This window comes from Carcharhinus amblyrhynchos, chromosome 5, assembly GCF_965287045.1.
Source record: "Carcharhinus amblyrhynchos chromosome 5, sCarAmb.v2.hapA, whole genome shotgun sequence".
Taxonomy (NCBI): Eukaryota; Metazoa; Chordata; class Chondrichthyes; order Carcharhiniformes; family Carcharhinidae; genus Carcharhinus; species Carcharhinus amblyrhynchos.
Window position 1 is genome coordinate 60,866,435 of NC_137328.1, and position 26,092 is coordinate 60,892,526.

The 26,092-nt window shown below is 42.4% G+C and overlaps 1 protein-coding gene across 4 annotated transcripts in view; it reads right to left on the reverse strand.

The window, feature by feature from the left end:
* The window catches only part of vps13a (vacuolar protein sorting 13 homolog A), a 405,759-nt gene that overhangs the window by 320,105 nt on the left and 59,562 nt on the right, over window positions 1-26,092 (reverse strand). For all 4 annotated transcript variants that reach the window (XM_080188886.1, XM_080188884.1, XM_080188883.1 and 1 more), the window contains exons 6-11: window positions 22,912-23,021; window positions 12,549-12,608; window positions 8,738-8,797; window positions 8,566-8,646; window positions 6,550-6,607; window positions 3,917-4,044 (exon numbers count right to left, since the gene is read on the reverse strand). In XM_080188886.1, the coding sequence (XP_080045012.1) occupies window positions 3,917-4,044; window positions 6,550-6,607; window positions 8,566-8,646; window positions 8,738-8,797; window positions 12,549-12,608; window positions 22,912-23,021 (497 nt within the window). The remainder of the gene's footprint in view (window positions 1-3,916; window positions 4,045-6,549; window positions 6,608-8,565; window positions 8,647-8,737; window positions 8,798-12,548; window positions 12,609-22,911; window positions 23,022-26,092) is intronic.

Below are 26,092 nucleotides of genomic sequence, written 5' to 3' on the forward strand. Positions count from 1 at the left end.
AAATAAACTTTCCATGATAAAAGTTCTCCAGTGGGTCATTTGAATCATACCTGGAGTGAAACATCTTATGCTTACCTGTGCCAAGATTAAAGTGCAAAATTTATGGTCTAGGCTGACTTCAAGACACCTTGGAGTTTATACCTGCATCATAACAATATTCACAGCTGTGGTTTTGAGTGGACATTAGATATGCCACTGTATAAAACACCATTTTTTTCACTGTGAACTATTTCGGTATTCAGCTGAAAGATACTTGAACTATAACCCAGGATAATGAATAGCCTTATCTGGAGAGGTCAGCTGTGGTATGGAATCAGAAGATGGAGTCTGGCTGATGGACATACTTATTATGGGAGACATCATAAAAATAATGACTTGTGTTTTCCAAACTCTTTGGGTGGATGTTTCCCAAAAAACTTCAAAGTGTCATAACAGCGGGTCTTTTCAGCAATCCCCAACATATCACCTGTCGTGACCCCTAGCCCCCCCCCCCCCCCCCCCCACCATACATAGCATCGCCCATTACAGCCCCACCACCCCCTTGGCACTACCCCTGACAGTGTCCAACCAAGCACTGTCTGACTTTGACCCTGACCACCCAGGGGCTTCACTAGCCTCCAATCTAGCCCGGCATGGCCATGGTGCTTTGACCCACTGGGGGAAGACCAGTAATGATTCTCGCCAGCATGATGTTTCTCCAGTGAGGCAGGAGAAGGGGGGGGCGGCGCCAGCTGGGCTGGACTTTCTAATGATACGAAGATCCCAGACTCTCTAATCATACAGAGAACCAGGCAATCTGATGGCAAGGAGCTTTGCACTTAATTCTTGCCAGTAAAACCAGGCCAGGATGGGCACAAATTTCAAACTATCTTCCCGGTTCACCACACTGATCAATGGGCACAGCAAGCTGCCAAGATTGCACACATTTTTTGAAACGTTTGAAAAAGGCGGCAGAGACTCGAATGGAGTCTGAAAATTGCCTTAAAGGAACAATACTTCTAGGATTCAGGTTGCAGCCAAAGTGAAAAAGTCAACCACTGAAGACTATGGAGGAAGCGACAAGGAAAAAAACAACCATTAGCCCACAATATGCAATGTTGCTCAGAGACATAGTAAAGTACCAAGGGGGAATTTTGCCAAAGAGTGCTGTTGTGGGCTAGAGCAACTAAAGGTTATTGTTTGTGCTTGTAAAAAGATAAACCTGTCTTTATTGTTTTCTTGTATATATTTATGCTTTCTCTTAAATATAATTGATAAAAAGTTATCAAATTACTTAATATTCTATAAAATTGCTCTTGCACATTACTTAGCATTGTCACTTGTTCCTCTTACATCTGGAGTAGACTCTGAACTCAAATGAGGCTTTGCAAGGGATTCTCATGCGCTTATAGCAGTGCGTCTGCAAATTCCACAGTTCCCTCAACATCTTTGGATGCTTCTCAGCTCATCCTGATGACTCATCATCTTTAAGTTCAGACAGCCTGTCCAATCATTATTTCTTTCAGCCCAGTTGAGATCACAGATCCTTAGATTCCCAATTGTTTAAATCTGGCAACACCCAAAATGAGGCCTTATTCCCAAATGGAAGTCAATCATTTACAGCTGTCCAAGATGACAGAGAAGGCCATTGTTTCAGACAGTTGTTAGCACAGCTCTAAGGAACTGAGGGGCAGCAGCCTGTAAGGCAGCTCTGAGGAGCAGCAGACTGTGGCTGTTGTTTCTCAGCACAGCAAGCATAAGCACAAAGGAAAAGGGTGCAGATGGGTTGATAAGGAGGGATACCCACTACAGTTCCTGCAGAGGCTGCAGGATACCCACCAATCAATTGCTGCAGTGGCAGCACAGATTAAAAGGGAGGGTAGGAACAGCCATGGGCTCATCATCAAGTCATCCTGGGCCATGTGTGGAAGAGGAACAGTGTAGGGGGAGGGTAGTCAAGGCATCAGAAGCACAACTAACTCCAGATGTTGGGACACCAAAGGGAGGCAGTTGCTAGTCCAAATGTAATGCTACAGAACAAACTGCGACCCATAAAACTCTGAACACCCAATGCCCTTAACACTGAAAATCGCCATAGCTTTGAACTTATATACAGGATGCTCCTTCCTGTGGTCCATGGGAACTTTTGTGAGGTCTCCCAAATAATAACTCTGTTCTTTCGTCGCAGATGCTGCCAGACCTTGTGCTTTTACAACATCATGGATTGATTGCTATAAAGGACAACAGTGAATTTGTACAGACAGAGATTTTTGAATCAGAACAAATATCTTCAGCAAGGTTAAAAAAAAGCTGGTGGAATGACTAACTGTACTTTTGCAGACAATTCTCTCTGATCACGTAACTTATAATTCAGGCATGTGTTATCGATTCAGAAAAACGATTGAGTGATAACAGGAGACATGTTCTTACCTAATACCAGTCAAAAATTGGATGAATTTAGTGCAATCAGGAACACAAACCTGAGAAGTACTGAAAGTACCCACGGTCTACCTAAACCTTTCAAACACAAAATACCAACTGAACACTTATGTGTGCATGCACAAGGTGTTGGGGTTGGGGTTGGGGTTGGGGTTGGGGGTGGTCAAAGAATGATGTACTAATTTTAATAAAATATTATTGATCACACAAATGTGTCTCGAGTCCACAAGCCTACAGTGAAATACTGTTTCCACACTGATGCCAGGATTAAAGAGTTAAATCATAAGGAGAGATTACATAAGACTGGCTTGCATGCATTAAGTTTAGAATCAACTTAAAAGATTCAATATGGTAGATGCAGAGAACTCTTCCCTCTGGTGGGTGGGTCTGGATCAAGGAGACATGTTAAAATTGGAATTAGGCCATTTACGAAGTAATTCAGGAACACTGTGACACAAAGGTATAGGTAGAATTTATATCCCTAAAATAATGCAAATAATAGGTTTACTGAAATTTTCAAAGTGAAGATTCATAATACTTAACTTCATGAGAGTTATGGGCAAAGGCCAGTAAACACAGCTGAGGTACAGATCAGCCTTTGGGCAAAACAGAGTCAAGGAACTGAATGACCAATTTCTGTTCCTATAATGGAACATTTAACACACCAGAATCATTTAAGTCTGATATGCTGTCAAGTCTCTTTCAGAAGATGAAACACACAGTTCCCTAAGCCAACACACCCTGACCTCACCCCTCGCCCTCAGGAACACCAAATCCACTCTCCAGCTATTTCAATTTGTTTTTGCATAGTCCTCAGCTACTCCTGTGAAATACCAGTCATTTACTAACCCTATCAAAAGGATTTTCAATTAAAGTAAAAAGTACAATTTTTGTGTAATTATAACTAAAAATAAGAACATTTGAGAACCATTCTGGGACCTTTGCATATCTTGCATTAAAATTGCTTCTTTTTGAAACAGCCCTCCAGAACGTCCAAAAGTTAGCCTATTTATTGAAGAGAAAAAAATGTTTTGAAATAGTCTGTTTAAGGAACCTTTCTACCCATGTGCAGATGATTCATCCAGAGAAATCCATTTGTTAAATTTTAATTGTTCTTTTAATACAGCAGTAATATCTTATTGCAAATTTTCAAACAAGTGACACAAGTACCATTACTGGATTCAGTTATCAATGGGGCAGCATAGTGGCACAGTGAGCACTGCTGCCTCACAGCACCAGGGTTCAATTCCAGCCTTGGATGACTGTAGAATTTGCATATTCTCCCTGTATTTGCATTGGTTTCCTTCAGGTGCTCTAGTTTCATTCCACACTCCAAAGATGTGTGGGCTAGGTTGATCGGCCATGTTAATCCCTGCATTATCTTGCAAGCCTAAAAGCATAACTACTGAAATAATGAAGCTCTAACAATGTACTGCACAGAAAACACATACAACATGTCGCAGGTCATGGCAATTAAACAGTTAACCACAACTATTACCTGAGGTCTTTTCAGTTCAATGGCTATATCTTGTAGATTTACTTGCAAGTTCATTTTTGGTGAAGCAAAATCAACTTCTGCTCGTGGATTCATTTCAAGTTTAGCTTTGGCAGACAATGGCTGAAAAACTGCAAGATAGATTTGTTAAAATTTTGCATAGAAAATTTGTTTTTTTAAATTAAGTTAGCATCTACATTCCAAAAGCAAAGCAAACATTTTCAGTAAATAGTTTTCCTCATTCTTTGAGAGGGGTTCAACATTGCAGGATGCCCAACGGGTGACATTACCCCTTCAAAATAAACTAGCAATTAGGGAAGAGATAATCCCTTTCCCACTGGCAAGATCTTCCTCCGGACCAGCACTTGGCTTAAAAATCTATTTTCAAATAGCTGAGTAATCTTAGGCACAGTGGCACATTAGTTAGCACTGCTGCCTCACAGCACTAGAGACCTGGGGTTGATGCCTCGCTTGGGTCACTATCTGTGTGAAGTCAGCATGCTCCAGTTTCTTCCCACAGTCCGAAAGATGGGCTGGTTAGGTACATTGGCCATGCTAAATTCTCCCTCAGTACACCCAAACAGACACAAGTATGGCAACTAGGGAATTTTCATTGTACCTATGCAACAAGTCCTCATAATTTAACTTTGGAGTCTCAGTTTCATTCTGATGAATCTGTGCTAAATCTCAAAAGGCCCAATATATTTTTTCCTGAGATGCAGCACACAGATGGAGATTGATTAGATCAAACCTCTCTGGCACAAAATCAAACCAATGAGTTCAACAACATATCTTATTATTCCAAACTTTACAAAAACAAAGCAATTTTTGTTTAAGTGCAGTGGTTTAAAGTTCTTTATTGCACAGAACAAAGATGATAAAGAGACATCTACAACAAACCACTGACATCTTTAAGTGTTACATTTAAATGAACAATAAATGGACAATCAATAAAGTGAGCCTTTTTAGACTATCCCCAGCAAATATTGGAACAACAACATTACTAATCCCTATTGATTTTTCCATAATATTTATCAAATGGATCTAAAATTTGAGCAGCACATGTGACAGCCACTCTACTCCTGCCTCTTGGCTTGCATTAATTCTGCTTCCCATTACGACTCAATTATTTGGTAGATTCCTGGAAAGTCGCTATAGTTGGCAAGGTTAGCATACCCTTTTTGATTTTGTATGTATGTATGAGCTCACTAAATGCAAATTCTTTTTCTTCTTTAAAATCATTTCTACGTGTGAGGTTACTTTTCGCTTGTTCTCCCTTTCACCTGTCCTACGTACTTGCTTAAAACCTGTTCAACTGTATCATTTTCCAAACCTGATTCTTTCTCTTTCCATTGCTGTTGGCAAATCTGAACATTTTCAGCATTCTATATTTAGAATCACAGAGTCATACAATGCAGACAAGGCCCTTCGGCCCATGGAGTCTGCACTGACTATAACTTCCACTAAAGTGGCACCAATCCCATTTTCTTGAAGGTTACAATATTTACATTTCAGATTTCCAGTATCTGCAGAATTTTATCTTATGCGACGATATAATGCTTTGGCTGAAGAGTAGCTATTCTAAGTTTACAGACAACACTAAGTGACGGGACAAAGAAAATTGTAGAAATAGGAGCCAAAATCTTTTTTTTAATTCATTTGAGTGGCAGATGGAGTTCAATACAGGGAAGAGGTCATCTACTTTGGATTCAATTGGAATTTGCATTTACGAATGCATCTTTGTCCAGAAATCACTCATACCAGTGGATAGTGACAAAAAGTGTTCAAAATTTAAATGAAACACTAATCTCAAAGGGGTTAGGGTACAAAGTGGAGGAACTTATGTTTCAGTTGTTCAGAGCCTTGGTCAGCCCTTATGTGAAGTACTAGATTCAGTTATGAGGACTAAGCCTGAGGAAGGATGTATAGGTCATTAAAGATCCAAGGGACAGAATTGCCTAACCCTGTTATATCGTTTATTCCAAACGTTATGACCTGACAGTAAAGAGAGGCATTTCCTGCAGGAAAAATATTAAGCATGCGCTGTTGAAAAATGGTAGGAGAAATATTTTGGATTAGGCTTGTTTTCAGGCTTGATGAGCTTAATGACCTTCCTGCAGCTATATTGATGCTTTCTGGAATCTTGGGTCCAGCCAAATTCAGGTGCAGCTTGTTCTATTCGTGCAGCTTTTTCCAGTAGTAGTGCTAGTGTCCTATGAAATGAAAATCAACCTGGACATAATATATTTACTTTCCCAATCTGTTTGCCCCAGTCTTAAATTACTCATTGATCAGATAATAATCCTGAAATTACTGCCGGAGAAGTTCTGCCTTTTCATTTCAGCTCTTGGCAGGAAGTTGTCTGTGTCTGCTTGTACTATGAGTCACAGCAATTGGGTCACGATGCCTTACGCTGGCAGCAAATTTGGCAAGTTTTCGGACAGAATGCGAAAACGTTTTCCAAATTTAATGGATACACTTTCCATACTTTTATCCAAAAGTCATTAGTTAATACTTAAGAAATGTGATACCTTTGGAAATTATAGTACAACTTGTATGAGGATACCTTTTGTTAAGTGCTTTGGATAATTTGTTACGTTAAAAGCATTACACTAGTGCAAAAGTGCGCTACTTACTAAACTGATAAGTCTCTGGAATAAAGTTGCTTGTTGAAACTCCCTTTTTTAAGTCTTTCTGAAAAGATAATTCTTAAGTTACACAGCAATATCCAGCAGCATTTGCACAGACAGGCTTGTCATCAACATACCATATATTTAAAAGTTTAGGAGATTGAGTTAGGAAACTATCCTTCAACAGAATACAAAGTTATATCACAGGTCAAATAAATGCTTCACTGAAATGTTTTCACTTTATTTGGCTAGTCCAAATTTAGTTCCCACTAACCATCTATTTTGGCATGGTAGCACAGTGATTAGCACTGATGCCTCAGCTTCAGGGACCTGGGTTCAATTCCAGCCTCCCTATGTCTGCTTGAATTTCCTTGGTTTTGTCCCACAATCCAAAGATGTGCACTTTAGGTGGATTGGCTGTGGGAAATGTGTAGGGTTATGGGATAGAGCGAGGGAGATGCTCTGTCGGAGAGTTGGTGCAGAATTGATGGGCCAAGTTGCCTCTCCTGCACCGTAGGGATTTTATGATGCTTTGATTTATCATTGTGACATGTATTAGTACACAGTGAAAAGTATTTTTCTTGTGTGCTATACAGACAAAGCATACCATACACAGAAGGAAAGCAGAGCACAAAATGTAGTCTTACAGTAGTAATTGTATGTAGTGTTGTGAATCTATCTACCTCAATGCCACTTTCCCATGCTATCCCATATCTCTTGACGCCATTTGTACCTAGAGATCTATTAACTTCTGTCTTGAACAAATTGTACTTAGATGAGACAAGAATTATCCCATTATATGAAAGGGGTATTAGAACATCTCAGCTACTTCAAAATCTAGGAAATAGAAAAAATGTTCATTGAAAGTACTGATGTCACCCAAATCAGCATTGCATAAAAGCTGTGCAAGTTTGAAATGAAAGAGAACGCAAACACATTCAAATGTAGCCAACATGATGCTTTCTCATATGAGAAAAAGTCTTCTGAAGCAAGATTGAGAAAACTGGGCCTGTATTCTCCAGAGTTTCGAAGAATGCAAGGTGATTTCACCCAAATTTAAAATTCTTGCAGGGCATGACAGGATAGATGTAGATAGAATGTTTACCATGGCCCTGTCTCAGAACAAGGGGCAGGATATTTAAGACTAATACAAGGTGCAATTTCTTCAAAGGGTGGTGAATCTTCGGAATGCTCTACTACAGAGGGCTGTGGAAGCTCAATCACTGAGCATGTTCAAGACAGAAATCAATAGATTTCTAGATACAAATGACACCAACAGATATGGGAATAGCACAGCAAAGTAGCTTTGAGAAAGATGATCAGCCACGATCTCACTGAACAACAGAGCAGGCTTGATGGGCCAAATAGCCCACTCCTGCTCCTATATTACTAGTTATTGTTCCCTTTTACTTTAGGACAGAAAAGAGTCGAGAGCATATTCTGTCCATTCTCACCAGAATGCTTATCAGGGATGCAGGGCTTCAGCTAAAGCATAAAAGTGGAGGAGAACTTTAAATCGAGGTGTTCAAACATATGAATGGTTTTGATGAATATCTATGGTGAAATTCTTCCAAGTTGTTAAAGGGTTGTTAACTGGAGTTCACATATTAAAGGAAATTAGCAAAATAACCACAGAATTTCTTTTTTCCTAAGTGTGTCAAGTTCTTATGATCTGAACTGCTCTGCCTGAAAAGGTGATGAAAACAGATTCAATAACAACTAAAAGAGAATTAGAAAAGAACTCAGAAATTTTTCAGTGTGATTGAGAATGGGAACAGATAGTATATTTCCTGGATTGCTCTTTCAGAAAGCAAAATGGGCCATATTGCTTCCTTCTGTGTTGTATCATTCTGTGATATAAAAAATACATGAGCCACTCATGGTATACTGTCTATTAAATCATGGAACAGCTCACACAATCTGGGTAAGGGGGAAAGGCAGGGAGCGAGAAAGAGAGGAGGAGCCAGGGTTCTGCAGCAGAAACATAGCATCAGAATATTTTCCACATTAAAGTCAGCTTACCAAAGCCTCAATCCGACTGCTTTTAGAATACATTTTGGTGTTGACATTCCAATACGCACAGAGGTAGTCTAATCGAATAAGCTAAAAAATAAAACCAACCAATTAGTTTAGAAATGGCACATACTAAAATCAAATTATTTGGCATTTGTGTAAGAAACTAAAACTAGTTTACCTTATTGAAGACATGTTCACATTGATCATGCAAGCAAGGATTCCATCTCTCGTCTGTAGTCTATGATTTAAACAAAATAGGATTATAATAAATCTCTGCACAATTCATATCAAACTTCTGGTTTGTATTTATTCAGAAATACAAGTTCAGTATTTATTCAGAGAAACTAAACTAGTGCACCAATTTTATAATATTTAAACCAAAACTTAGCAAGCTTTAAAAGAAAACCAACTTCACAAAGGCCTTAGTCTAGATGTCATCAATAAATTATGTTCATTCAATTCTGATTTATTTTATTTTCTTGTTATGTTTGTCACTTTGATCTCCATTATAAATTAGCATGTGAACATTCATTATTTTGCAGCATGCCCAAACTGTAATTGCACAGCAGGAAGCCAAACTTCTGATCTATTCTTCCAGCTCTGATTTTCTTTTATAGTCAGAAGTACTCTTCTCCACCCACAATTCTCTCTCTCTCTCTCTCCAGTGCTGCTGATCCTTGCCTCAGTTCCACAAGCAGCTTCTCCAATCGTTACTTCCCAACTGCGAAGTATGGCTTGACTTACTAGCTTTCTGTAACAATCTATATTTGTATTTATGAGCATTAGAAACAACACATAGCTCAGAGTTCAATTTTGTGCTTCTGTATAAGGGTTAAAACTTTAGTGAACTTAATGTTAAACAAAAAGTGACAGTATTTCTACAGATTTTGGACACTTTAAAACTGTGCCTACTTCATAATTAAAGCATTTGTGACATTAAAAAAAACAGGGTTTAACAAAAATAACCAGGTTCTTGCTGAGCAACCACGGGCCACTCTAGATTAGAAAGAACTCATGAGTTTAGTTTTAAGTTGGACCCAGAAGGAGCTGGGCATGACAAGGAAGCTGCAGGGAGAAGAGGAACAAAATGAAGTTCAGAAACCAGGAAGCTGAGACAAAAAAAAATGCCTCAGAAGACAATGAAATTAAAGGAGTCAAGAACAAAATCCTGTTTGATGAAGTTAGAAAAGAGAAAGATCACTGAATTAAAGAGACAACTGCAAGAACCAGATTTAAGGTGAAAAGCCAGACATTCGACGTGAATCAGAAGTTTAGTGACATCTTAACGCAGCTTGTGAAGCAGTAGTGTTCTGTTCGCACGGCTATGTACCTGAGAGATAGTTGGGAACTTGAATGCACAAGGAATCCAAGGCAGAGGAATACTGAAACAGTTTGAAATCCTGGAAGTAGATTCTTTGAGAATCACTCCCACCTACACTCTTCCTCTCTATCATTACAGGACAAATTCAACCACAACAGGCGTCAGCAGATACAGCCTGCCAGAATCATGCCTAAGCTGAGAACGCTCACACATTTTGAGGAGCAGGCTATTCTGCTGGTGAAGTGGGTGCAACAAAGAAATGTGAGAATCCTGAACAAATATGCTGTCATTCCTCAAGTTTCATGTGAGTAATCAATGTCTCCTTCGCATCCCCTGTAATGCACTGATGCCATGTCCCTGTTGTCTTGCAGGCTGGACCATCTTCATGCCCCCGGGTCCACCGGACTCCAGCAGTTCAGAGGGGGACTTCTCCAAACCCACCGTTGAAGCGGCGTCACAGCTATCACCCATTACTGGCACCAGCACAGATACTTACACCTCAGTGATCTAACAGGTAGGCAGTCTTCTAGATTGCTCAGGGGTGACCACCACACAGCTGAAGATTCACAGCAAGTGGAGGCAGAGACATCTCAGGTAACTGGCACTCTCAGCCCTTTGCCAATGGTGTGCCCCCAGACCCAGCTGTCTCACAGCTGCTGGAGCTGCAAAGGCAGAGTCACAAGTATCAGGAAGTGATGACAGCACTTCAGAATGCAAGGCCACTTGAAGTCCCATCGCCTTCTTCGAAGGAGATAATGCAATCACTGCAGAGCACCGAAGCCAATACTGTGAGGTTGGCATCCACAGTACAGACCTTGGTGTAGATGTTTGACTGCATGGTGCAGCTGATGGGAAACTCAGTGTCACCGCCAGAGGACAGCAGAGCTTCTAGATCTCACTCCCAGGAACCAGAAGGGAAGAGGATTGACAGAGATGCAGCTCAGGGCCCTCCAGCCAGGAGACCATAGGTATCTCCAGCCCATCTGATACTCCTCTCTCTCTGAGCACCAGCTCCTGACGCCAAAGAGGGAAGCAGTCAAAACATCTGAGCTGCCTGAAAGCAAGCCTGGATCCTTAAGGTCCAGGTTCCCCAGAGGATGCCCACCAATGTCATTTCAGGCAAAATAGCGTGGAAGAAAGCCACTTCAACATTAGCTGTAGATCTTGGGAATACACTCAGACGTAGTGGGAAGGTCAGGAAGATCAAGAAACTGTAGGCACTTCATGGGCAAGAGAGAATATAGGCACCAGTGTAGACAGATCATCATTTTTATTGACCCTTTCACAGTAAATTTCCCTTTGGTCATCTACGGAGCCTCCACCCTGTCCGTTCATGCCACACTGTTTGGGGGAACCACCATACTCACCCAGCACCTCATCCCTATGGAACGTGAGAATGGTAAAAAGTCTGACAACACCAGGTTTTAGGAACGTGAGCATGGCAGTGCTATGTTCCTCCCATCCTCTTGCTAGCCCTAACTAGCTAGCAATATGGACAGGAACCCAGAAAAGAGCAAGAGAGCGGGCGCAAGAGCAAGAGAGCGGGCGCAAGAGCAAGAGAGCGGGCGCAAGAGCAAGAGAGCGGGCGCAAGAGCAAGAGAGCGGGCGCAAGAGCAAGAGAGCGGGCGCAAGAGCAAGAGAGCGGGCGCAAGAGCAAGAGAGCGGGCGCAAGAGCAAGAGAGCGGGCGCAAGAGCAAGAGAGCGGGCGCAAGAGCAAGAGAGCGGGCGCAAGAGCAAGAGAGCGGGCGCAAGAGCAAGAATCCCAGAGAAAGTGCTCGCTAATAGCATACTAACGTATTAAAATGAGCTCTCTGTGCTCCATGGTCTCCACTACTCCATTGGTGAGATGCCAGTATCAGAACTCAAACTTGCCAACACAAATCTCGCTCTCCAGATATTGAGCATGCACTGCCATTCCTGTTCCTACAGACAAAGCGTGCAAGCTCAAAATCTCCTCTTTAGTATTCAAAGATGTATAGTTTAGATGGATTAGCCACAGTAACTGTAGGCACGAGGAGATGGTGGGGGGTTTACCGGACCTGGGTAAGGTGCTTTTTGAGAGTCAGTGCAGATTTGATGGGCAAAATGGCCTCCTTCTGTGCAGGAAGGATTCCATGGTTTTAAGGTAGATTTCACATCATAAATGTATATAATAAATTGTGTGCCTACCTTAATATACTGTCAGCCACTAACTATATATTATTTCCGTAACTTTGGGAAGAAAATGCTATGGGGAGAACAGCTTCACATAACAGCTTTCACAATCTATGGTCATCCCAAGCACTTTATGGCCAATCTGACGTATAATCATTGGAAGATATGGAATCATGATGGCAAATTTGCTCACATCGAGGTCCCAGAAACAAATTAAATAATGAAATGGATTATCTGATTTATTAGATGTTGATAAAGGGATCTGTTTTACGTAGGGCACTGCCAAATCTTGGACGATACCTCATTCTTCCAAATGAGACAGTAGACAAAGCCTTGATTAACATTACATCTGACAGAGAGTAAGTACCTGCACTAAAGATTAAACCAAGACTACATGCTCAAGTCTGTGGGGTGGAGCTTGAAACAATGGCCTTCAGACTTGAGACAAGAGTGCTCCCATCAAATCTACAAGATCTCACAAGGGTAGGATTAGAAAATGTTAAATCCACAGTACCTCAAGACTTAAATTCTGAAGCGAAATTCCAAATGACAACGGTGAGTCATGGTTTGTGATCTGCAAATAAGAATAAAATCAGCAAAAAAAATTACAACTGGAATTGGATAGAAATGATGACGATTCTCACATAAAAAGTTCAAACAGAAATCCTCTTCTACATTGAAGTGAACTATTCAAAATGTTTCTGTACTTTCGAAATTAGAAAAATGAAGACAGAATTTTAATGGTGATTTATCATGTTCCTTCTAATGCTACTTCACAGATATAACAAAACACAAATCAGTAAGAAGTCAGCATCCATTTTCTGGACACCATCATTGAACATAAGAAATAGGAATAGCAGTAGGCCAAGTGGTGCCTTGTGTCTGCTCCACCATTCAATAAGTTAACTGTTGACCAGCTGCCATATCAGAGAAGGCTGTGTATGTGCAGTAAACGTATGCTGGAAGAACGCAGGGCAGGCAAACCACATCAGCTTGCAATTTTGGGAATCAATCTCCCTTAAGCCTCTCTTTTAACCTCCCAAAGCTGAATATATATTCAGCAGTAGAAAGGAACCCCTCATTGGTGCTATTTAAAGGAATCATCAACTATTTACTGATTAGCTGCTATCATTTTTTTCTGTTGCTACAACTTACAAGTGTTTAGTGTTTTCTATAGTTACTTCAGGCTGCAGTAAAGTACACTAAGTGGCAAGTGCTAACTTCAAGGCTTCTGCATAAACCATTTTCTCACTGACATGCATGTAATCAAGCACTCCACTTCAACACAGCATAGCTCTGTGAATGAAAAGCAGGACAACTCAAATTCAGCCATTACTAGTCCATTAACCAAAATTCAAAGTAACAGGAGATATCATTGACAGCACTATCAACTGACATTCACTCACAAATGCAGTTTTGGTTCCATCAAAATCAATTGCTTTCAGGCCTCAATATAGCCTACCTCCAAATGCAGACAAAATAGTTGAGTTTCAGGTGAGGTGAGAATACCTGTTCTTAACATCAAGGCAGAATTTGACTGAGTGTGGCATCAAGGACCTCTGGCAAAATAGATGTTAATTGAAATTGAAGGGGAGAACCCTCCAATGGCTGAAGACAGAACTAGCACAGAGGAAAACAACTGGCTGTTACAGGCCAATCATCTTAGCCCCAGAATATCGCTGCATGAGTTCCTCACAGCAGTGCCTTGTATCCAAATCCAACCATCTTCTGCTACTTCAATAATCTTCCCTCCGTGGGTGGCATGGTGGCGCAGTGGTTAGCATTGCTGCCTCACAGTTTTAAATTTTTGCTGAATTCTGGCCTTGGGTAAATGTCTGTGTGAAGTTTGCATATTTTCCCAATGTCTGTATGGGATTTATTCAGGCACTCCAGTTTTCTCCCACAGTCCAAAGAGGTGCAGATTAGGTTCACTGGCCATGCTCAATTGCCCTTAGTGTCAAGGATATTAGCAGGGTAAATATGTGAAGTTACACAGACAGAGCCTGGGTGGGATTGTTGTTGGTGCAGGCTCAATGGGCCGAATAGCCTCTTTCTGCACTACAGGGATTCAAAGATTCTCTGATTCTAAGTGGGAAAGTTTACTGATGATGCCACAGAGTTCGGTACACTTTCAGCTCCTCAGGTAATCAAGAAGTCTACGTTCCTGTGTAGCAGACAACATTCCGGCATGGGCTTGACACAGCACTGAACATTTTTACCACTGCCAGGCAATAACCATTGTTATGATCCCAGCAGCTGTTACCACTGGACAAGTCAGATTCCTGGATGGAATCTGGCTTGATAGATCCCAACTTATTATTGTTTAAAATCTGCAGGTCAGCCATTGAAAAATGTCTCAAGCCTGCTGATGAAAAGGAATAAAACATGAAAAAAAATACATTTTATAATACTCCTTCACTGACACCCTGCAGTGAGGATAACACAAGTTACAAAATTTACCTTCCACTCATGTTCAGAATAAATAAACGGTCCACGTCCACTTAATAGCTGACCTGTAGTCGGAAATACCACACTCTGAAACTATGTGACAGATGCCACCCAAAGCAGATGCAATGATTTCTCATCAACTCCCCAAAATGCTTGTCACACAGTGAACCATGTGATTCCACAGGAGTTGTCTTTTAACTTGAATTTGCAGTCAGTCTGCCGTCAGTTGTGGGGAAATTCTAGAGTCCATAATCAAAGATATTATAATAGTGCACTTGGAAAACAGTGGTAGAATTGGACAGAGTCAGCATGGATTCATGATTTTTGACAAATCTACTGGAATTCTTTGAGGATGCAATGAGTAGACTTGACAAAGAGGAGCCCATGGATGTGGCTTATTTGGACTTTCAACGAAGTCTCACGTAAGTGACTAGCATAGTGAAATAGTAAAAGCGCATGGTAATGGAGGTAGTGTATTAAGATGGATATAAAACTGCTTGGCGGACATGAAACAGAGTAGGAATAAACACGTCTTTTCCAAATGGCAGGTAATGACTAGTGGGTTCCTGCAGGGATCAGTTCTAAGACCCCAGCTATTCACTATGTATATTAATGATTTAAATGAGGGAATTAAATGCAATATCTCCACATTTGCAGATGAGACAAAGCTGGGTGGGAAGGGGAGATGTGAGGAGAATGCAGAAATGCTTCACTGTGATTTTAGACATGTTGAGTGAATGGGCAAATGCAGTATAATGTGGATATATGTGAGGTTATCCACTTTCATAGTAGCAACAGGGAGGCAGATTATTAAGTTAAGATAGGGGAATGTGCACCAATTAATGAAGGCAAGTGTGCAGGTGCAGCAAGCAGTAAAGGTGGCAAATTACATCTTGGCCTTCATAACGATTTGAGTACAGGAGCAGGAATGTTTTGCTGCAATTATACAAGGCCTTGGTGAGACCTCACCTGGAATAGTGTGCACAGTTTTGGTTTTCTTGCCCAAGGGAGGATGTTCTTGCTACAGAGGGAAAACAGCAAAGGTTTACCAAACCGATTCCTACATGCTGCATACACAGTGGGTCATAGCTGTATGCTTCAACAGCTTGGTCTAGTCTCAGAAGACTACTGCTGATGGGATCCAGACTCAACGAGAGCCATCACTGCACACCATGCAGCACATGCAGTTGATTCGGCCAGTCCTGAAGGCCTAGGTGATACCAAGGCAATTGAAGCTCACTCCCGTTGCCCTGCCATCCTAGGAGGTATCCCAGGGGCTCATGGACATCCCGAGGGAGGAGGAAGCACTCAAGTCCATATCATGGCCTTTGAGACCCCTGCAGTCCCCAGCTCTTCCAAATCCCCATTTCTTGCCACCAGTGCATCTCATGGGCAGTGGAATGAATAGGGTAGAATGGCTAGATATGTGAAAGTCAACCCTCAGATCCCAGTGCCCCAGGAACACTCGCCAAGGGCATCACAGGCAAGGGAGGGTAGAACACTGCTGATCGCCTCCACCTTTTTAGATGTTTAAGTATCCAGTGGGACACCTAGATGTAGCAGTAGCCCATGCAAGATTAAGCTGTTGTGGGGTCATCAAGAGAGCATAGGGGAAGGCATGCATTAGTTAGGTTTTGGTTAACTGTCATTTAGGAAATCACGTAAACTTGCATTGCACCCCACTGCTGTGACTGATCTGTCTGTAATCCGCCTCCACAAGGATGACCGTACCCGAATCAAACACATAGCGGCGCAGAGCAAGGCTGCACAAAGCAAGACCTTCGGCCCACCGAGCCTGTCAATCCAATTCCCCAGCACCTGTGCTAGGCCCCTGACTGCCATGGTACTCCAAACCCTGAAGGCCCATTGTGTCGCACCTGGGTGCCAGTGTGTAGTCTGAAAACAGACAGGAATCAGACTTGTATGGCACCAGGCTGCATCACAGTGTGCTGCATAGTAAGTCATCATCACCCTCCTGTCCATGCCAATTCAGGCATGACGTCAATCAATCCCATGGATGGGAGTGTGAACAAGTGTGGGAGTTTAGTGGTGTTGCAGCTGTGGTACACTACACCCTCATTCTGAACCCTGTAGCGATGAAGGCCTCCGGGACCCTGCCGCCGCATTGCCCTCTTTAGCTGGCTCCTGTACGGCCTCGTTCTCCACATTCTCCTTATCCTGCCCTCCTCCTCCCTAGGGTGTCCACCCAGTCCTCCTCCTCCAGAATGTTTCCCTACTGCTAGATTGAGGAATGCACAGCAGACCACAATGATGTCGTAGACCCTCAGTGGGCTGTACTGGAGGGTTCTAGCAGAGCGGTCCAAGCAATGAACCTCATCTTTAGGATCCTGATGCACCGCTGAAAGGACCAGGTGGAAGCGTGGGCCTCATTTGAAGCACTGGCGTCATCAACCAAGACCTTAAATGGGTATTCCTGGCAGCCTGGGCTGGTCCTTGAAGAGGCCGTGAATGTCACACTCCACAGTATGTAGCTGTCATAGATGATCTTTGGTTGCCATGCACATGCCTCATGATATTCAGGTGGCAACTGCACACCACCTGAACTTTCAGGAAGTGGAACCTGACTCCTTGACAGTATGGAAAACACAGGGCAGCATGCATGTCATCAATGACCCCTGTGGGGCATGCTGGCAAAGCCTGCTACCTGGGCTTACTGCTGGACTTGGCTCACACTAAAGTTTATATAGTCAGTCCCCTTGGCAAACAGGGCATCTGTTATCTCACATGTGCACTTGAGAACTGAGGATTGCACGATGCCACAGAGGTCCTGCAGGAGGCATGGAGTGACCCAGTGGCATAAAGGTTGAGGGCCCCAGTAACCTTCACTGCCATTGGGAGTGGGTGACCTCCTGTCCCTCGAGATGTGAGGTGCACAAGCAGATGGCACAGATGCCACACTGTTTCCTTGCCAATATGGAGCTTGTGGCAGCACATGGTGTCTCACAGGTCCCACCCACCCCCCAGCCTTCCAATTTTCATGAACACCTTGTACCCAGGAATACTTAACATCCACTCCTGCCCTTCTTTAAGCCAGGTCCAGCAACATTGCTGGAGAGAAATGGTAATACTTCAAGTTAAAACCTTCCATGCCCCACCTCTGTCTTCATCCGAATACTCAAAATTCGAATTTTGCTCAAGAGATGCTGCTCGAGGTAGGTATTTCCAGCATTTTCCATTTTACTATAACGGGGAGAAGCTACTTTTCTGGTTTGATATGATGGACTGAGGTATGACTTCTGTACCATGAGGGGGTTGAGCTACGAGGAGAGGCTGAATAAACTAGGCTTGTACTCGTTAGAGTTTAGAAGAATGAGGGGAGATCTCATTGAGACGTATAAGATGATGAATGGGATGGATAGGATAGAGGTGGAAAGACTCTTCCCGCTCAAAAAAGACAGTAGGACTAGGGGGCACAGCCTCAAGATAAAGGGGGGGCAGTTCAGAACGGAGTTGAGGAGGAACTTCTTCACTCAAAGGGTGGTGAATCTCTGGAATTCTCTGCCCGTTGAAGTGGTGGAGGCTGCCTCGCTAAATATTTTTAAGAAGCGGGTTGATGGGTTTTTGATAAGAGAGGGGATTAAGGGTTATGGGGAGAGGGCAGGAAAGTGGAACTGAGCCACGACAGATCAGCCATGATCTTATTGAATGGCGGGGCAGGCTCGAAGGGCCAGATGGCCTACTCCTGCTCCTATTTCTTATGTTCTTATGTTCTTATGTTCTTAGGTGTTGTCCCTTATGAACTGTGTGATCAGTATAGGACTATTCTCAGAATCCAACCAACCAGACAGCCTCATCAAGACCAAGATCATCTTTAGCTTGGAAGAGACAGCTCCATCTCTCCCATCCCCACTACTCCGCCAACCAGAGCGCTGGCCTTTCCCAGAGACTTTCAGCTTGTCCTCTCCCACTGCTAGGCTGGCAATGGTGGTGACTGAAGCACGAACTTCACCATTGTGTCCTATATAGAGGACCACCAGGTAATTGATCTTGAAGGAAAATAAATAGGTAACATGAAGATGGTATGGCTGTCTGCATTACTTTAAAAGGAGGTCGGTTAACTGCATATCACAATCTCCCTTTCCGCTTTCACAGGCTACATTCTTTAAGCGTCACACAAATGCCAGCCAATGACCATCACCAATAAGAGACACTAACCACTACCCCTTGATATTCACTAGTGTTCTCATCGCTGAATCTGCCACTGCCAACATCCTTGGGGTTACCATTGGATTCATCACATAAAAACAATAGCTACAAGAGCAGGTCAGAGGCTTGGAATACTGCCATGAGTAACTCACCTCCTGACTCCCCAGCCACCATCTACAAGACATAAGTCAGGAATGTGATGGAATATTCCGCCTAGCCTAGATGGGTGCAACTCCAACACCACTCAAGAAGCTTGACACCATCCAGGACAAAGCAGCCCGCTTGATTGGCATCACGTCCACAAACATCCACTCCCACCACCACCGATGTTGAGTTGCAGTACTGTGTACCATCTAGAAGATACACAGTAGCAAATCACCAAAGATCACGACCACTTCCATCTAAAAGGACAAGGACAGCAGATTCATGGGAACACCACCACCTGCAAGTTCCCCTCCAAACCACTCACCATTCTGAAAATACATTGCAGTTTCTTTGTAGTCGCTGGGTCAAAATCCTGGGATTCCCTCGCTAAAGGCATTGTGGGTCAACCCACAGCATGTAGACTCTAATGTTTCAAGAAGACTGCTCGCCACCACCTTCTCAAGCGCAACCAGGGATGGGCAATAAATGCTGGCCAGCCAGCAATGCTCATATCCCACAAACCAATAAAAAAAAGTGGTATGGCAACAGCTACAAATTTTGTTGTGTCTTACAACTAATGCTAACTAGTTTCTATTTAGTTTTTATTTTTTGGTTGTAAATAATTAACTTAACAATGCACAATTTTAAAAAAATGGCTTTCATCATTTCCAGCAAGCCAGTTAATTTAACTGGTCTCATTTGCAAAATTCAATTCCATATGTCCTTTGACAAAAGCTATAGATCCTTTTCATTTCTCAGATCCCTAAAGAACATAAGAACATAAAGCTCTAAGACAAGGGGCCAGATTTTCCTCCTAAAAGCAGGAGTTGAAAGGAGGAATCAATTCCATGTCACATCCCCAGCCTGCCATGAAACACGATATAAAAATAAGAACTAGGAGCAGGAGTAGGTCATCTGATCCTTCGAGCCTGCTCCACCATTCAATAAGATCATGGCTGATCTTTTCGTGGACTCCGCTCCATTTACCCGCTCGCTCAGCGTAAGCCTTAATTCCTTTACTATTTAAAAATTTTTCTACCCTTGCCTTAGAAACATTCAATGAGGTAGCCTCAATTGCTTCACTTGTCAGGGAATTCCACCGATTCACAATCCTTTGTGTGAAGTTCCTCCTCAACTCAGTCCTCAGTCCTTGGGTATTTACCCAAGTAAAGTGGATAATAACAGGGGATAGAATTGCAGGAGTTAGAGGGCAGGAGTTCAAAAGGAGAAGAATGAATGTCACATTTACACACCAAAAGGGGAAGCTCATGTAAAAAAAAAGTCAGTAAGATAGACTTCTAAGACAAGTAATACAGATAAGATCAAAAGGAATGAACAGTATTATCAATGGCAGGGTTGGTTTTATAGTGAGGCCAAGAGCTGATGGTGGAAAGGATCACAGCCACACCAAGCTAGAAGCTAAGCTCTCTCCAAAACATGGACACTGCTGTTTAAACCTTTGGTGCTTGCTACTCTAAACCAGGTGATGTTATTGCTGGATTTGGCAAATGTTAAAATCTACTGGATGTTGTTTTGGGGAGGTATATCTCAGATTAGGAAAGCAGTGAAATTTGGAAGAGGGTTAATTTGAATGTATGTTGTGTGTAGGTATATTTTCTGTTCTGTATTGCTGCCTTTTGCTTGTTTATTTTATAAGTTAAATAAGCATTTCTAATTTGATTGATTACCACAAGACTGAACCTTCCTCACTGAGTTTCATCTCTTCCCTCACATTAAAATGTAAATTAAATAGCAAAGAACTGGTGTTTCAGGTTTCCCTTCTGGGACTTGCAATATTCTCATATTTAGCTTCAGAGGGGTTCTTAGCATGATGGTTGACTTCACTTCCTCATCCCTAGATCTTGTCACTCTACCCCCTCCCCCATTTTTGCCAGCCTCTTTTTTTTAAACAATTCCATTTGCCTTCCTCAATCTATCTCACTTCCTATATATTATTTACATGCACTTTATATTTCTTGGCTTTGATTCAATGTGGTTCGGTGAGGATTCTTCAATCTGATTGATCAAATAATCACACCGTTTCCTGCGCTTCTCACAGAGACCACAGATACATTGCGCAGGGTTATCAAGCTGTATCAGAGCAAGTCTTCGATCAGAACCCGGAGTCTGTGGTTAGCTGACAACAAGTTGAATAAATAAATGTTTATTCATCTTTGCTGGTCACAATATCTGGTACCATATGACTACATGTAGAAAATCCAACTTTCTGAATTTTTAAATTAATTTTCTTATCCAAATAAAAGATCTGCTCAGATAACTTGCCCTAAAATTGAAAATTGATTGATTGATTAATTAATTAATTACAGCCCCTACTCAATAACAAGTACCTGAAATTGTGCAAAAGTTTATTTATACAGCAATTCTTTAATTCATGTTGCCAGAAAACCTTTGAGAACTTTCAGTCAAAGGTGAGGAATTTGGGGCATAATTTTCTCTCCTCACCCCCAGAGTGGCAATTCCAACAGGAAAAGACCTTTTTCCTGCTGAATTTGTAAACACTAGAGGGGAAAATATTCCTAAGGTGGGTCCCATGACATCATTAAGTTTGTTTATTTATTAGTATCACAAATAAGCCTACATTAACAGTGCAATGAAGTTACTGTGAAAATTCCCAATCCGCCACACCCGGCACCTGTTCGCATATGCTGAGGAAGAATTTAACACAGCCAATGCACCTAACCAGCACGTCTTTTGGACTGTGGTAGGAAACCAGAACACTTGGAGGAAACCCACACAGACAGGGGGAGAACATGCAGACCTCATTTCTCCCACGGATTGTAAACCCTGCCAACGTGCAATCACATCAGCTTGGAAGTGGGGGGAGTATCCCTGCATGGTGAGGGGGGGGAACAAGGGACGAATGATGCAGTGGGGAAGCCCCTAATTCCCAAGCCAGGAATTGAACCTGGGTCCTTAGCATTGTGAGGAAGCAGTGCCTCACACTGTGCCACCATGCTGCCCCACATGCTGGTGGGGTGAGCTCATTCAAGAACACTCTACCCTCCCCCCATCCAGGGATATCCTCTCTGCTCCCAACCAAACCCTGAACTTCAGAAATGGAATACACTTCCCCCTCCACCCCCATGTCTGGGTACAACTGGGGCATGCCCCTTTCACCAAGTCCCCATTTCACCCATGTATTGTAAACCCTGTCAATGTCCCATCACATCAGCTGGGAGGAGTATCGTAGCATAGTGAGAGGGGTGGGGGCAAATGATGCAGCAGGAAAGAACGCTAATTATATTTAAATGTACAGTAATGGGGTTCCCAGTCTTCTGTGCTGGAAACTCCCTTATTTGATTGGCAGGGGATGGGGATCTTCTCAACAGGAAATCCTGCCAGCAGAAATGGGGCTTTGGAATTGCCATTAGATTCTCTGTTCTTCAGGCTTTTCTGCCTGTCAAAAATGGGAGTGGAAAATCCAGCCCCTCCCTCCAACTTCTGTTGGAAAGTAGAACACAAATTATACATTACTCCTGTGTCAGAATTCACTTTTCCTATTCAAGATTTACTCTCTCATTTAAGGATTCTCATGCTTCCTCCACAATGGCCCATAACATCCTCGGACTGGCAATCATCAGCAGATTGCCACTCCGTAGGAACCTTCACTGGAATTTCAAAGTCCCTGTCTTGTCCAACCTTTCTCATCTTCATCGGTTAAGACAGGAACAGTGAAGCGTGCCCCTGACTGCAGCAGCATGGTGTAAGTGCTGGGAAGGAGGACACTAAACAAAATAACGTAACTCAGGCTAAGAATCATTGAAATGTTTATCAATAGTAAAATCAGCTGTATGGGTTTGTTCCTGAAAGGCCTACAGATGCAAGTTCTGTTCCAGAGAACCTGATGAAAGTGAAGTGGACTGCCTTTTACAGTGAGTGATAGTGCAAATTTGAGGACCCTCATAATTGTTCACTATAATAATTTAATTATAATATTGTGCCATCTCACACTTCACAAAAAGACTTTACAATTTTAACACTATAATAAATTAACTAAGTGTCTCAGAAAAAAAGAGGTACAAGAGGAAAAGCAAAACTAAAACTCATCTTAAAAGCACAGATCAAAAATAAACATAAAAATAAACGAAATGACTCACATCATCTTCATAACGGATATGGATGTTGGTAATTTTGACCTGCAAATTCTTAACAACCTGAGTAATTAATTTTTCAACGAAAGTATCTTGCTTTTCTTCTTTTGGATTTTCTGTGAAAATGAAATGCAATTTTAATTGCAGTTGTAATCACATGACTACATTTCATGCATTTTCCTCCAAGTATCCATTTTTTGCAAATGTTCCGGCAGGAAGGAACTTCTTCAATCGCTATCATAAAACATCCAATGGTTTTCAATATCATCGGATCATAGAATGTGGCACCAAAGTTTACATGAGTGATTCTCTGGTCCCGCGAGCTCAGGTGCAGAGTGCACCAAGGCTGCACAGGGTCAAAGAATTAAGGAGAAGTGGCCTAGTACATTTAATGTTGGTGAGAACCCCCTATTGGATTCTCCCCACCTGGATATATTCATTTAAATATGCTTAGTCAGTGTCAAGTCGGATTCTCCAACCCTTGGCCACAGCCGAAACCCAGGGTGAATCACTACTGGCTGGCAATTTATGTTGGGGGAATGGGACAGGACAAAACATGCCATCACTGGTGGTGGTGGGGGGCAGAGAGAGAGAGAGAGAGAGGAAGAGAAAAAGAGGGTGGTATCCCTATGTCAATGGAGTCTTCACTTTCACTTTGTGTAGTTTTGAAAGGTGCCCCTATCTCATCGATCTCTGTGAAACTGGGTTTGCTGGCAAGTTAAGGCAACGTTCCTCTCTGAACTGGAGCAAAACTCACCCCGTCCCAAAAAATAACTAAATGCAGGAAGATTACCATCAGATTTGCACCACCAGTTTCCTTGCCAAGAACGACAGTCATTTTTTTGGGAAAATTCTACCCGACATGTCACAAGTGCATACTAAAAAAAATCACCTCCCCATATCTTAAGACAATGAATTCAAAGGTTAACAGAGCTTCAACATTTTAGGCCAGTTTGCAACTAAAGTACCTCATAAGAACATAAGAAATAGGAGCAGGAGTAGGCCATCTAGCCCTTCAAGCCTGCCCCGCCATTCAATAAGATCATGGCTGATCTGTCGTGGCTCAGTTACACTTTCCTGCCCTCTCCCCATAACCCTTAATCCCCTCTCTTATCAAAAACCCATCAACCCGCGTCTTAAAAATATTTAGCGAGGCAGCCTCCACCACTTCAACAGGCAGAGAATTCCAGAGATTCACCACCCTTTGAGTGAAGAAGTTCCTCCTCAACTCCGTTCTAAACCACCCCCCCTTTATCTTGAGGCTGTGCCCCCTAGTCCTACTGTCTTTTTTGAGTGGGAAGAGTCTCTCCACCTCTATCCTATCCATCCCATTCATCATCTTATACATCTCAATGAGATCTCCCCTCATTCTTCTAAACTCTAACGAGTACAAGCCTTGTTTATTCAGCCTCTCCTCATAGCTCAACCCCCTCAACTCTGGTATCAGCCTAGTAAACCTCCTCTGCACTCCCTCCAAGGCCAAAATATCTTTGCACAGGTGCGGCGCCCAAAACTGCACACAGTACTCCAGCTGCGGCCTCACCAATGCCCTATACAGCTGCAGCAAGACCTTCCTACTTTTATATTCAATCCCCCTCGCTATGAAGGCCAGCATCCCATTCACCTTCCTGACCACCTGCTGCACCTGCAAGCTGGGTTTTTGCGACTCATGCACAAGGACCCCGAGAATTGTAAATTATTAAAATATACTATTAAGTTGTAGATACAACATAAGAAGATGTACAAGACCATAATACGCTCTTCATTTTTCACAAATGTAATTTTTTTCAAAATACAAGTCTTCTTTTCCAATGATTTATATTTCAGAACTAGATAGTAAATTATATTCTCACATATAAAGGCTACTTTCATAAAATTTGGTTCAAAAACTATTAAAACATTGCAGCATCAGAGTAGCATACGCTTTTCAAAACATTTAGAAAACATGCGTTTTCCCACGGGTAAATGGTACTGATGTGCTGTGGTACTGATCTTCCAAAAGCAGAAACACTATGGATGGAATCCCTGGTACGTGGCGAGTTGACTGATTTGCTGCAGGTAGCAAATGGGGATGAATTTTCTGACGATTGTCGTTTCCCCATAAGGAAAATAATCCAATCATCAAGAAGTACATTTGTTGAGAGAGGGCAGACAGTATTTTAAGCTCTTTCTGTGGTGAGTTTGAAAGTGGAAAAGGCATGCAATTGGGTGGAATGGTGAAGGACGTGGACCCCACCATCTTCTCATCTCCACTCTAATTATGGCAGGAAGGATCATGGCAAGAAGGTCCATGGATGGCCTTCATGCTCAATTGAGACCCTTAAGTGGGTAACTAATGCCCTCATTCCACCTGCTTGGCAAACAGGCTTGATGCCACTTGGAGAGCATGACAAGCAAACCTGTGGGCTCTGTGGGTTTACTCATTCCAAGGCACTTGGTACCTGATCGAGCGATCTTGAATCACCCTGCTGCCCTTACTGGAGATCTTCTACACTGTGACCCCACCCTTTAATTACTTATCACTGACCTGGGCTGCTCCAAGATCATGGGACTCCAGTGAGTGCATTTCCTGTAGCAACCACTGCTTAGCAAAAAGTCTGCTAGCCTCTGACGGTCAGCAATTCTTGGTAGGCAGTATTTCCCACCCCTTGTATTCTGATCCTGTGGAAAATCACCTGATGCCCTGTTAATTACCTCGCTGGCTCACAATTCTGCAGACGTTCCCCACTGGGAGCAACGCTGGTCTCTCGCCAGCTCAGATTCTGGCAGTGACAATCCCTATCAGTTCCATTAAAATCCTGGGGAGTGTTTAAGTTGTTTTACTCAAGTGGAAAAGAAAATTAATCTGCAATCCAAAAGTGACATCATTCAAAGTACCAAATGGAAAAAGCAGCTTATGTAATTAATAATAAACCAAGAAAATGTGAATGCTGGAATCTGAAACAAAAAAAGACAAAATACACAGCAGGTTATACAAATCTATGGAGTGAACAGAGAGTAGACATGTTTAATTCAAACAGCGCTTCAAAACTGAGTCACTGTTTCATAAGGACATAAGAACATAAGAAATAGGAGCAGGAGTAGGCCATTTAGCCCTTCGAGCCTGCCCTGCCATTCAATAAAATCATGGCTGATCTGAAGTGGATCAGTTCCACTTTCCCGTTTTCTCCCCATAACCCTTAATTCC